This window comes from Pan troglodytes, chromosome 6, assembly GCF_028858775.2.
Source record: "Pan troglodytes isolate AG18354 chromosome 6, NHGRI_mPanTro3-v2.0_pri, whole genome shotgun sequence".
NCBI lineage: Eukaryota > Metazoa > Chordata > Mammalia > Primates > Hominidae > Pan > Pan troglodytes.
In genome coordinates this window covers 21,886,685-21,901,101 of record NC_072404.2, presented here as the reverse complement: position 1 = coordinate 21,901,101, position 14,417 = coordinate 21,886,685, and the positions used below count along the sequence as shown (strand labels likewise).

The window sequence follows — 14,417 nt, the reverse complement described above, 5'->3', positions numbered from 1 at the left end:
AAACTCTTCTAAACAATAGAAAAAGAGAGATTCCTCCCTAACTGATTTTATGAGGGCAGCATCATCCTGATACAAACACCTGGCAGAGACACGACAAAAAAAGTTGTGTCTCAGGCCAATATCCCTGATGAACATCGATGCAAAAATCCTCAGTAAAATACTGGCAAGCCAATTCCAGCAGCACATCAAAAAGCTTATCCACCATGATCAAATTGGTTTCATCCCTGGGATGCAAGGCTGTTTCAACATACACAAATCAATAAATGTAATCCATCACATAAATGGAACCAATGACAAAAACCACATGATTATCTCAATAGATGCAGAAAAGGCCCTCAATAATATTCAACACCCCTTCATGCTAAATCACTCAATAAACTAGGTGTTTATGGAGCATATCTCAAAATAATAAGAGCTACGTATGACAAACCCACAGCCAATATCATACTGAATGGGCAAAAGCTGGAAGCATTCCCTTTGAAAACTGGCACAAGACAAGGATGCCCTCTCTCACCACTCCTATTCAACATAGTATTGGAAGTTCTGGCCAGGGCAATCAGTCAAGGGAAGGAAATAAAGGATATTCAAACAGGAAGAGAGGAAGTCAAATTGTCTCTGTTTGCAGATGACATGATTGTATATTTAGAAATCTCCATTGTCTCAGCCTAAAACGTTTGATATTTCAAAGATATCTTAAGGTAAGCTAAAAGGTCACCTCTTTATAGAGTTAATTAGCCAATTATTCTAACTAATAAATATTTACCGAGTGCCTACTGTGGACATAGTACTATGTTTGAGCTTAGAATTTGGAAAAGTTGTCTTTTAGTATCTTACGATTTAGCTGAGAAATTAAGTCCTGTAGATTGCAAACCAAATAAAAACATTAGGGATTTTGGGAAAAACTATGATAACATAAATTACTGATATACAATAAGAAATAGATGACATCTTAAGAGGTAGTCATTACAGCTGGGTCTTTAAAAATTGATGTCAATTAGACAGTTACTGGGAAACCATTTTTCTGGGGGCAGAAATAATAATGATTATACTGGGATGGCAACAAAAGTGGATTCTGAACAGTAAAAGAAAGAGAATTGCAGTTAGAAGCGTTGATTAGGTTGATTGTGGATGACCTTGAAAGCTAACAGGAGTAGCTGAAAATTTGAGTTTGGCAGAGTGAAGGTGGCTATTTTAGGGAGGTTGGAGCAGTAGCCAAAAACAGACAGAAGTGACCAGTTAGAGCATGCTGGAGGAGTCCAGGCATAGGATGGTGTTAATGTAGGCTTACAGTGGTTGGAGCATGACAATAGAAAACTAGCAGGTATTGGTAATTGCTGGGTGAGTTGTGTAGGATCAAAACTTTTTTTGCTAATTAAAAGGGATGTTGTATATGACACTGCTTTTTCAATTTTATTAAGTTGTGGAATTTACATTATGATTGATTTAAGAAAATAAAATGTAACAGTGTCACAAGTCCCAGATCTAGAAATATTGGATGCAGTAATGAACTGTTTGTTCTTCAGGCCAGATGTCTGATGCCTTTTGGCTGTCTACATTTTTCCTCACTGCAATCTGGCTCTGAGCACTGTAGTTTGGGTCTTTCCTACTCTCTGTTCCTACTCAGTAAAGTATCGGTGCTGCCTTACAGAGTTTTACTGAATTTTATTGACCAACCTTTCCCTTCCCTTCTCTTCCCTCTTCCCTTCTCCTTCTGTTTTTCCTGCCCTTTTCCCTCCCTCCTTTTTCACTCCCCTTCCCTCCCCTCCCCTTCCCTCCCCTTCCTTCTCCCCTCCCCTTCCCTCTCCCTTCCCCTACACTCCCCTTCCCTCTCCTTCCCTCCCCTTCCTGTCCCTCCCCTTTTTTCCTTTCTTTTTTCCTTCCCTTTCCTTTTTTTCTTTCCTTTTTTTTCGCCCCTCTCCCTCTCCTCTTTTTAAACAGATAGGTTCTTGCTCTGTCACCTAGGCTGCAGTGCAGTGGCACAATCATTGCTCACTGCAGCCTTGAACTCCTGGGTTCAAGTGATCCTCCCTACTCAGCCACCTGAGTAGCAGGAACTACAGGCTTGGGCCATGGCACCTGGCTTCCCAATCCTTTTTTCTTAATTATCTGTTTCCGAAACAGTTATTGAATTCCTACTGTATTGTAAGGCCCTGTTTCTAGACACAGAAAATAAAAAAGACTAAAACTGTTGTGTGATGATTATGTTAATCAGTAAACCCAAGTGCATTTTCATTAGTATTATCTAAGTTTTTGAGAGGCATTTGTTCCCACTCACAGGAGCAAGAGGAAAATGTTTCTCATTTGGAGGAGGCTGTTTTGTTTTTCTCACACCCTATCAATAGGTGATCGCTTTTTCCTGCAGTTTTGGCAGTTGACATACGCTGAAAAGTTATTTTCATCTCCACTAGGGGACAGTGTGCCACCGTTAGGTTTTTTCTTCCATATCAGCAAAATGTTTACGAAAAGAAAATTTAGCTTCAAATTAGTTTGATTTGATATTAATGATCTTATAACAAGCCTGTTGAAGGTTTAGTAAGTCTAACACTTGTGGTTTTTGTATATTGTATATGGTACAGAGATAGGGATGTGTATATTTATGACTAGATGTAAATACAGCTAGTACATTTTTGTTTAGTGTTTGAAATTTTGTGACATTTAAATAATAATTTTTGCATAAGTTCTCCAAAACAAGGATGGAAGAAGGGTATTAATATCAAACTATGAGCAACCTGAATTTCAGGAGATTTTGTAACTCATGGAAATTGAATTAGGTTTTAGGTATGGAATTTGCTGAGACAATGTAAATGTTTACCCTTAAAGAAACATTGTGTAATCTCTTGAGACATCTAAAGCCTAAATACATATGCATACATTTTAACTTTATAGTTTTCCTTTTAGCAGAGTACATTGTGTTCTTTAGAAGTGATGTGTATAGAGGATAGATATCTCCAAGAGATTTCCTTTCAGCTTGTCCATAAAGATTTAGAGGACAATTACATCATAGCTTTTCCTGCTATTCTTTGAGATGGCATTCCACCAAATCCACATAAATTTGATTCTAACAGCCTACTATAAGTTTGTTTACACTTTTTAAATTCAAATGCTGATATGTGTGTAGTTCAATTATGGGATTTATTGTTTCAAAATATACTTTTTAAAAAAGCTTGTCATTATTAAGTACTCTGGGAATAGTTTCTCCTGAAGTTATCCTTTGAGAAAATTGAAAGGGACAGTTAGTAAGTAAGGATTTTTGAGGACATGGGCATCATATAAAGTTGACCACTTATACACTTGCAAGGTGCTACATATTAGTAATTTACATTACTTCAGCCTTTCCTTGCTCAAATTTTGAGGTGGGAGGTGGAGAAGGATGTAAATGAAGAGCCACTATGAGTTATAGAGGTGCCACTGTCATTTCCAATCTTCTGTGAAAATCTCCTGCTTTCCCTGATTTCCCACAAGTTTGCCAAAGGCTTAGGAGTCCCATCAAAGTTTCATCAAGACTTCACTTGATGGTGGATATAGTCATCACAAAAGAACCAACTCAACAACAAAACGACAAACGCACACAAAGACTGGCATGTGGGATTTTATTCACACGACTTCATTACTATGACTAAATTTAGAATTACCTTGTATGTTTAAAAGATAATGGTAATTAGAGCTCTTCTTTTGTGCATCTTTCACCCAAACATGGTGTATTTCATCCTAAACTTGAAATTATAGGTGGTAGAGAAATAGCTAAATATAAGTTTCTAGATAAAACTCATGGTGAATTTTAATCCTAAATAATTCAGTCTGATAATTTAGAAAATTAAAAATGCATATATTATATTGCGTTTTTGTCTTCTAATAGTCTTAAAACACAGCTATTATGAAACTCTTTAAGATCTCAGTGAACAATTGTTACATGCTGGGTAAAATTAAGTACACTTTTTTTTGTTATTACTTTTAGCTAGACTTTTATATAGTTTTCTTAATATCTAAGAAGAAAGCTAAGACTTTGTGAATTATTAATATGATTCCTTTAGGGGCCTTTTACTGAAGCCTTGAATTTTCAAGCAAAAAAGGTTTTCTTTGTATAGATTTTGAAAATATTTATGGAGAGAAATGCTCCCGGAATTTGGACAATGTTCAGTACTATTGATTTTCTATGACAACAAATCAAATTTAGCTCCCTGAATTTAACAGTCTTAAAACTAAATTTTAAAATAATTTGTTTTTCCTCCAAGAATAAAATGTGTTCATTGTGGGGGTTTTGAAAATATAGCAAAGCAGAAAGAAGAAATAATATTGTCATAAAGCCATCATCCAAAAATAACTTCTGTCAACATGTTTATATTTTCCCGCCCAGTATGTTAAGAAAGCGGACTACTGAAGAGTATACTGTTTTCCCCCTTTTTAGCTGGTCTCTATTTTTGCTATAATATAGTTGTAACCAAGAAAAAGAGTGAAGCTGGCTGTAATAGTTCACACCTATAAGCCTGGTACTTTGGGAGGATGAGGTAGAAGGATTGCTTAAGACTAGGAGTTTGAGATCAACCTGGGCAACCTGCACTCTACCCTGGGCAACAAAATTTTCTAAAACAAAATTGACACTGTTATGAAGTGAACAAGATGATAAAACAATTTTTTTTTTTTACTATCTTCAAGATTGCTTATACTGTGTTCTGCTCTGCCTATTCATTATAAAACCAGTCCAATTAATTCTTAATTTCAAGCATTTTATAATTGTAAAATTCTCTTTATTACAGATTCTATGTTGAAAATTTCCATTTTTCCTCAACATTTTTATCTCCGGTTCTATTTTTTAGTGTCTTAGGCATAGTTATTTTGAAATCCTTGCATGATGATTCCAATGTATGTCTCATTTCTGGGTCTGCTTAAATTATTTTTTTCTCCTGATTATGGGTGGTTTTTTTTCCTGCATCTTTGCTTTCTGCTTCTTTGCCTATCTAGTGATATTTGATACCACACTTTGAGTGCAAAACATTAAAAAAGCTCTAGATTACTTTAATGTCCTCTAAGGAATATGAAATTTGTTCCAGCAAGCAGTTGTATTGCTGAATCAATTTGATCCTGTGGACGTTGTTGAAGCTTTCTTAGGGCTGGTCGGATTCAGTTTTGCCTTATACCCAGGCTGTAGTCATGGCTTTTCAGATATCCCAGCTGAAAGCCATGGGTGTTCACCAAGGCGTCTTCATTCTAGCTGGACTCAGATTTAACCTCCTGCTCCTTGGCACAGTGGGGCCTCAAAAATCTCTCCTCAGCTCTCCAACTTTCCAGCAGTTATTCTCTGCTAGGCCTCGTTGAGTTTCTCCTTGGGCATGCACAGTTAGGAGCTGGCCAAGGACTGAAGGAATTTTTAGCAGATTTTTAGGAGTTCTCAGCAATTCCTTCCTGTCAGGCATGCTGCCTGCAGAAATACAAGCCACTTTGACAGCTTTAAATTGTTATCTATGTCTTTTCTACCCAGAGAGATTGCTATGCTCTCCTTGGGTTCTGTTTCTCTTCTTTGTAGATTGGAAAAATGCTCTCAGCATGACAGCTGGGGAGAATGTTAGGAGGCTCTTCTTTCAAGGATTATAGACATGCATATGTTACTGTCCAAGACCTGCAAAAAATATTCTCACATAAGTTTTCCAGATTTAATGGCTATATATGGTGAGAGGGTGATATACACTACTCTATCATAGCTGAAATTAGTTTACTTCATAAAGGTAATAATTCTAACTGCTATTATTATTGAATATTTACTAGGTATCAGTGCTTTACATGTCTTATCTAAGTTCCCACAAAAAATGTTATCCCATTTTTAGATGAAAAAAATGGAGAGCTGTACAACTTCAGCTGTTTGCTCAAAGATCACTTAAGTTGTCAAGGCTGTATATAAATAGCAGCAATCTGACTTCCCAACTGCATAGTTTATTAAAGGAATATTGTGCGTTTTTCAAGGAATATATAAATGGTCCAGTGTGCAAAAATAAATTGCCTTTGTAACTCAGGTTTTGTAATCTGGAACGTAACATTTGTAAATAGTCATCAATTAAAAAATATCTTTTTGAAAGGAGTATGCTTCAGTTTATAGATATACAGACAAATTCAGAGAATGCCGCAGAGAGTTCCCATATACTCACACCCAGGTTCTCCCATTATTAATATGATATGTTTGTTACAATTTATGTACCAACATTGATGTATTATTATTAACAAAGTCCATAGTTTAGTGAGATTTCCATAGTTCTACCTAATGTGTTTCTGTTCCAGTACCCCATGTTACTTTTAGTTGTCTTCAGACACCTCTTGGCTGTGACAGTTTCTCACACTTTCCTTGTTTTTTGATGACCTGTACAGTTTTGAGGAGCACTTGTCAGGTATATTGTAGAATGTCCCTCCAACAGGAACTTTTCCGATGTCTTCCTCATGATTAGCCTGGAGGTACAGGTTTTTGGGAGGAAGTCCACAGACATAAATGCTATTTTCACATAATTTCAAGAATGTATACTATCAGCATGATTTTTCACTGTTCATATGGACCCTGCTTACCTGAGTTTAATAAACATTTTTAATGTTTATTATATAATATTTGGAACTCACAAAATAATGTGTGTGTGTGTGTGTATATATATATATACACACACACACACATTTATGTATGTGAATAATAAAATGATCTCCTGTATTGCACCTCTGCTCCCCACTCTCCTCAAGGATTAAAACCATTTTTTTTGTATATTTGCTGGAGGCAAGAAGTGCTTTTATAAGATACATTGGGTTTGCATTTTTTTCCTGTGTTAATACTGTTCTAGAGATATGAAATTTTGAGATGAGTTTGAAATCCATGAATTGTGTGACTATCTAATCTTTTCACATACTAGAGTTTCCTGAATATATGTGTGTCTAACCATCTTAATCAGTTTTTAAATTTCCATGTTTCTTAAGGGTAGAATGATCAAATGAGTTCAGGCAGAGAGGGAAAACAAATGTTCAGTAGAATGACATAGATTCTTGTCCTTCAATTCTAATCTTTGAAAATGAAGCCTGTAAAAAATTGAAGAAGTAAATTAATCTTTAAAGGGACATCTTAAATTCTTTACTAAAAATATGTACATTATGGAGCTATCAAAATGAACATAGATGATTTATTGTAAGATATAGAAATGTGATTTTTCTAGCCCTGGGATCTTAAACAGTTTTTCCTTAATTTCTTCATTTGTTGCTGTGCTGCCTTCATTATAACAAGTATAAACTGGTTTCAACGGGGTGATAGAGACAGACTTGTTCTGTTTATTTTTGAAAGAGGAACTTTAATTATCATCATCTGTGTTATGTCTCAATTTAATAAATGAGACTTAGGAATAGATGTGTGTTGTAGACCCTGCAGCACTGTAATTAATTGATCATTAAGAATGACAAATGCATATCAATAGTTGGTTTGTATTTGCTCATTTTAGAATATTTATTTATATGTTTATGAATGATGTGACACAGATGAAATCTCTCATATAAATCAATCATATTTTAAGTCCAAACATATATAGTTTTTTGATTTGTTTAGATGTGGTTTAGGTATTGTGATATTCTGGAAACCAAAATGGTGTTTGAATCCAATTTTAAAATGTCGTATAAAACCCGCTTTCAAGAAGTGAAGTAGCTGACATTCAGCATCTTGCAGATCTTCTCCAGCTCCACCCCTTAGAACACAATCAAGGAAATTGATAGAAAAGAGCACTTTAAGCAGAGATGGCCTCTCACCGTCATCCTCATAGCTGAGGAACCCAGACATAGGGTGGTGGGAGCATGTAATGGTTGTGGTGAGGCTTCAATAATATATTTATTTTGTACTATTGCCAGGCTTTAGGCTAAATATGCAAATAGGAGTGAAGAAGGTAAGCAATTGCAGTCAGTCTCAACAACTGAGCTCAACTAAAAGGGTGATATGTCTATCATAATCAGAACCTCTTTTGCTTTGAATTTGTTATAATTTATGGAGTGCTACCTTGTGTTAGGCATTGAGCAAAGTGTTCCATATTCATAGATAAAATGAAATATTCTTTACATCAAAAAATGCATCATCTGGTAAAATAGATGGTCAACTAAAAAAGACTATAAAATTCAGTGTGCTAGAGGAATTCACAGCTGTGGAAACATACAATCACTTCACCCAAATTGGACTGGAGGATAGAGTCAGGGTAGATTTCAAGAATCTCTGATACCTAGGTTGAACCATGAAGAGTAATTAGGGTCAGCTAAGCTAGAAAGGGTGTGGGAAAGCTTTTCTGGCGAAGGAATTAGCTGGCCCAAAGATATTCAAGCTCAGAAAAACAGCTTGTTTGGACAATCTTAAGCAGTTCTATGTGGCTTGGAGAATTGAGTAATTTTAGGGGAATATCAAGAAGAGGCCGAGAGGATAAGAGACATTTTATTACCAGGTAATGGGATCAGACTTTATCCTGAGGTTTAAAAGTAGTCTTCAAAGGATTTTAGTCAGGATACTGATGTGATCAGATCTATATTTTAAAATAAGTATTTTGACTTCCCTGTGGGAAATGAAGTATAAGAGGGCAAGACTTTAGAGGGACTATCTGTGAGAATATTCCAGTAATTGAGGACAGAAGGTGCTATGCTGGCAGTGGCAGTTTGAGTGGCATTATCGTTAATGCCTTATCTCAATGTATATGGATGCAAGAAACAATAGGAAGGAGCTACAATAGGTCCTAGTAATATATTGGATATTGGGATAAGGCATTAAGGGTGATTCTGGAGTTTAGAGATTGGTTACCACATCCCTCTTTTAAAAGATAGCACAATTCACAACACAGAGACCTGAAAGATATTAGCTCTGTTTCTATTTTCCCTTCACATTATAATCTTCTCATAAATAATTAGAATAAATGGATTCTTACAGGCAATATGATTTCAAAGGCAAAACCACTTTTTAGCAACTTGTAAAATAACTCATTTCTTGAATTTTCCCGATTCTTACTTTACAAACAGCAAGCAGGGTTTTCCCCCCTATACCGGTACTCACAAACAGTTCATAACAAAGTTGGAGAACACTCAGAAACAAGATGAAGAAAAGGATTGCATCATTGATGAAATATTCACACTTCAGTGAAGAGCCAAAGGTTGTCAGAAATTAGATTAAGGGAAAATAATCTTTTCTTTCTGTTAGCATTTGAAATTGTGTCAGTGTTTTTCCTTGCATCTTAAGCAAATATTTTTTGGTCTATAATGAAAAGTGTTTGTGAAAGTATTTCCTCTTTATTCGGGGAACCGTGTCCATGACAGTGGCTAGAGTCTGAGTTTCTAAAATGCCAAATCCAGACAGCAGCAGATCTTGAAAAGTGGCTTTTTATCAAACTTAACACATGGCATATTTTTTTTCTAAAATATTACTGGTTTATCCTTTCTTTTCAGGATGATCAGAAGCTACAGGAGAGTTTAAGGCAAGGTGCTATCATTATTGCTTCATTAATCAAGGAAAGAAATTCTGGACTCATTGGTCAGCTTCTGATAGCATGAAGAACACAAAAAATTACCTATTTTCTAAAACATCTATTTGCGTATCTTAATTGTGCTTTATGCCCCCGCTGCTGTGTGTGGTAGAATGTTTCAGTTGTCTTTCATATCTTCTCTATAATTTGTAGGATGTGATGCTTAGATTATAAAGCAGATTAATGTTTATATCTGTGAAATAAAGAATACTTTTGTGTATGACAAATATTAATTGCCTGAACCAGAAAAAAAATAGTAGATAAGTGGAAAATAATAGCCTTCAAATGAATCTTTCCACAGAGACATGAACGGTCAAATAGAAATAATGATGGGTGAGCTATTCTTTCAAGGAATGAGAATTTATAAAACTTCAGTTATTATCCTAACTGTTAATTAATAATTTACACTATTATGAAGCTAATGGATAAACTTCAGAATTATTCTCACTTCTATAATTGTCCTGTCACCAGGTGATATTTTGTCTTTTTGTCTTGTGTTAAAAATGTCTACACTTTAATAAAAAAGGGTGAGTGGGATACCAGGGAACGGAACTGTTTGTTTCTAGCGTTTTCCCCATTTGCCACATATTACTCAAGATCCCTAAAACAGATGTCATTTCCTTCTTTTCTGTTTTTAAATTGTATGTTATTTTTGGTTTATGAACTATAATTATGACTTACATTATTTTAAAGGGTCTCTAGTTTTTCTGAATGAACTTAAAAGTGTCTGGAAAGTTTCGTAAGTGATTCTGGTCAATCCCTGGTTAGTTATCTTCTATAAGGTAGAGAATCTATTGTACATCATAGAGTTAAATTAGTTATTTCAATTCAGATACTGCTACCTTTTAAAATCAAGTTCTTATTTCCAGTTTTCATTGGTATATACATCTGAAATATTAATATTTTCCCTTGCATGTTATAATTATGGGTGTCCTTTAATTCATTAGAGGTGCCTTTTAATCTATACATACACTTACTCTATTTATTTTATTTTTTATTTTTTTGAAATGCAGTCTCCCTCTGTCACTCAGGCTGGAGTGCAGTGGCACAATCTCAGCTGACTGCAACCTCTGCCTCCTGGGTTTAAGCAATTATCCTCCCTCAGCCTCCCGAGTAGCTGGGATTACAGGCACCCGCCACCACACCTGGCTAATTTTTTTTTTTTTTTTTTTGTATTTTTAGTAGAGAAGGGTTTTCGCCATGTAGGCCAGGCTGGTCTTGAACTCCTGACCTCAAGTGATCTGCCTGCCTCGGCCTCCCAAAATGCTGGGATTATAGGTGTGAGCCACCATACCCAGCCAACATACATTTATTTTATTGAAACAGATTAGGGCTTAGGCTGCACGTGGAAACTATAAAAGTTGCATGAAGTGTTTTCAGTTAAAGATACGCTATACAATATCTACCTTGCGGAATTTTTATTTAACATGTTGGGTGATTTTCCCTCTAGTGTTCAAGTATCTATATAGTAGGAGAGTTTATATTTTACATTCTCCTAATTGAAATGTGTTATTTGAATGTAGGCTTGTATCTAAATTCCTGGGCCTGCCCTTTTTCTCTCTCTAGGAATATTAAGAAATTTAAAATCCATTAATTTAAGTTTTTGAGGATGGAAATAGGTAAGCAATGTGTGGATTGTGGTTAGGAATGTCTGTGCCCTTGTTCAGATGTCGGCTGTGTGTGTGACGAAAACCACAGCTGCCGAGTCCCCAACATGCACCTGTTGAAGTCATCAGGTGAAAATGTTTAAGACTTTGAAAGTGCTCATAAAGGAAGAAGGGGAAATGTTATCAAGGCTTTAAAGAGAGGGTAAGTGCCTTGAAGAAGAATGCAGTAAACTGGGCATATTTGTGGCACAGCAAAATCACCCTGATTGCTGGAGTGCTGGCTGAGTTAACATAGACTTCAGCTTAAGGAATCCTACAGCAGACAAGAATTTATCTCAGAGTACTTACTATGATATTACCCTAGGCAACTGGTAACATTTAGTATAATTTAGTTAATAAAATATTAAGTTGTGCCTGGAAAAAATAGCATTTGGTCCTTCATAGCAGACAAAGCAATTCACAGCATTGGGAAAAAAAAATACGTACATACATATACATGTATGTATACCCATATATATGTATATACATGCATGTATACCCATATATATGTATATACTTACATGTATACCCATATATATGTATATACGTACATATATACCCATATACCCGGGTATATATGTATGTACATACATATATACCCATATATATGTATGTACGTACGTATATACACATTATGTACGTACATATATATGTATATATGTATGTACGTACATATATGCGTATATATGTATGTACGTACATATGTGTGTATATACGTACGTATACACACGCGTATGTATATACGTACGTATACACACGCGTATGTATATACGTACGTATACACACGCGTATGTATATACGTACGTATACACACGCGTATGTATATACGTACGTATACACACGCGTATGTATATACGTACGTATACACACGCGTATGTATATACGTACGTATACACACGCGTATGTATATACGTACGTATATGTGTATTTTTATGTTTTATGTATATGTATTTTATATGTATATATATCTGCACATCCTTCACTATTTTCGTGAGGAAATTGGAGCTCAGGGATCTTAGTTACCTTGCCAAAATCATGTGACTGAATAGTAACAAAAGTTTGGGCTTAAAATAAGGAAGACTGATAATAAGTGTTAAGCTTATAGTCCTGTCTAACAATGACCCCTGGCAAAGACATCTGATATATAAGCCACGTCTTATATATAAGACGTGATATATAAGCCAGAGGCACTGAATGAACATTGGCGAAATGGACAAGAAGGGTGGGACACTTATGTCCAGGGACTAGATGAAAGTCCTGGAGCTTTTGGCCTTCCAGCCACCTTCCCAGCATAAAGAAATTGTAGCTAAAGTTAAAGGAATGAATAGAAGTATTGGCCAAAAGAGAAATTATTTTGTTGTTTAAGAGATCTGGCCGGGCGCGATGGCTCACGCCTGAAATCCCAGCACTTTGGGAGGCCGAGGCAGGCAGATTACGAGGTCAGGAGATCCAGACCATCCTGGCTAATGCGGTGAAACCCCGTCTCTAGTAAAAATACAAAAAAAATAGCCAGGCATCGTGGCGGGCGCCTGTAGTCCCAGCTACTCAGGAGGCTTAGGCAGGAGAATGGCGTGAATCTGGGAGGCGGAGCTTGCAGTGAGCCGAGATAGCGCCACTGCACTCCAGCCTGGGCAACAGAGCAAGACTCCATCTCAAAAAAAAAAAAAAAAAAAAAAAAAAAAAAAAAAAAAAAGAGAGATCCAGAGGTAACTTTACAGTTACATTTTCATCACTGCTTCTGTAAATTTACTTTAGTAAAAGCTGTCTATTCTCACTTTATTTTCCAAAATCTCTTAAAAAATAATAGTGATTATGCTTCAAGGTTTCTGAAAATGCTTCTACTTGTGGGAAATTTTGTTGCAAAATGGTTTTCTTTCTAAACTTACGCTAGTTAGTTAAATGCAAATTAAAGTTAGTCGTCTTAGGAGTTCATCATAGCGTGAGTAATGGTTTGATTAATGACATTTTGGTAGAGGTCCTTTTTTTTCATAAAAGTGCTCAATTTGAGATGACTTGTTGCAAGTATACTCATTTACAGGTAAGAGTCAGCTCCCTATATTCTCTCAGAGTCGTTGTTATGGTTATTATTGTAAGCATTTTACATTAATTTAACAGAAATTTTTTCTTCCCTAACTTATAACTCAACTTTATGTAAATACAGTGATCATCTTATAAAAATCAAATTACAGAATGTCTTAAAATCTGTAAATTTGACTTTGTTTTAATGTTGAAACTACAAATTCACAGAGGCATAAATCTAACATCTTAATTAAAATGTCAACCATATGCAAGAAGAAAGATAGAAGTTATTTAGAAAGTTTAATTTGAAAACAGAATAATGAAGCATTTTAATTGATATAGGATTTGTTAGTATGGCTTAAAATCAGTGGACTAGAAGTAGCTGTGTAGGTGGTGGTTGGCATTATAGTTGCATTTATATATGTTCTTATTAATTTCAGTTTCAAAATTGTAAGAAGCATATGCATATTTTTAAGGTGACATTGAAAAAGTACTATAAAGATTCTAAATATGTTGTTTTTACAAAACAAAATGTAAATAAATTATTGATTTAAAATCTAATGGCATTTTCTTTTTTTTTAGTTTATACATGTTTTTTCAAACTCAGTCACAATTGAATCACTAAATGTAACATTCTCAGAATATAACATTGTGATGGTTTATATTATATAAAGATATAATTTGAAGTCCAGATCTATATTCTCTAAATATATATATACACACATATATACCTATGTATGTAAATATATATATTTTATAGTACTCACATATATATATAAAATTACATGTATAAACATATATATATAACCATATATATATATATATTTGATTATGAAACCAGAAGTCTTAAATAGATTTCCTCTTCTTCTCCTAGTTTTTAGCAATTATAGTGGCTGCTAAGGATATAAAACCTATACTTGGGCACAGTGGAGAGAAGTATTGTGATTACTTAATCTCTGTAATGAGTTGAATTATTGCTCAGAAATAATCTTTTCTTCCCATTGCCTTCTGGAGAAATATTTGTTCAGGACTTTGGTATTCATCATGTGACCTGCTTTGGCCAGTACAGTGGGTCAGAAATGTCAGTGTGCCACTGAGACTAGACCTGCAGAGACCTTTTGTATTTCTACTCTCTCTCCTGCTTCCACCCCCACCACCATGAGAAGAAAATGCCCAGCCTAGCCTGCTGCCTCCAGAAGGAAGTCAAGAGCCAACATCAGCTGAACTCCAGATAACCCATAAATGGATGAAGGGC

At 35.3% G+C, this 14,417-nt stretch overlaps 1 protein-coding gene and 1 pseudogene across 6 annotated transcripts in view; both read left to right on the top strand.

Moving 5' to 3' along the window:
* The window catches only part of CRPPA (CDP-L-ribitol pyrophosphorylase A), a 379,242-nt gene that overhangs the window by 319,128 nt on the left and 45,697 nt on the right, over positions 1–14,417 (top strand). For 4 of the 6 annotated variants that reach the window (XM_003318327.5, XM_009452696.4, XM_003318326.6 and 1 more), the window contains one exon: positions 9,421–10,044. The exons of 1 other annotated variant lie outside the window; for it this stretch is intronic. In XM_003318327.5, coding sequence (XP_003318375.1) covers positions 9,421–9,525 — 105 coding nt within the window. In that variant the 3' untranslated portion in view covers positions 9,526–10,044. Of the gene's footprint in view, positions 1–9,420; positions 10,045–14,417 lie in introns of those variants that run through there. One more of the 6 variants, XM_054687398.2, reaches the window with a different exon arrangement.
* Positions 11,165–12,259, top strand: LOC134810495 (uncharacterized; annotated as a pseudogene).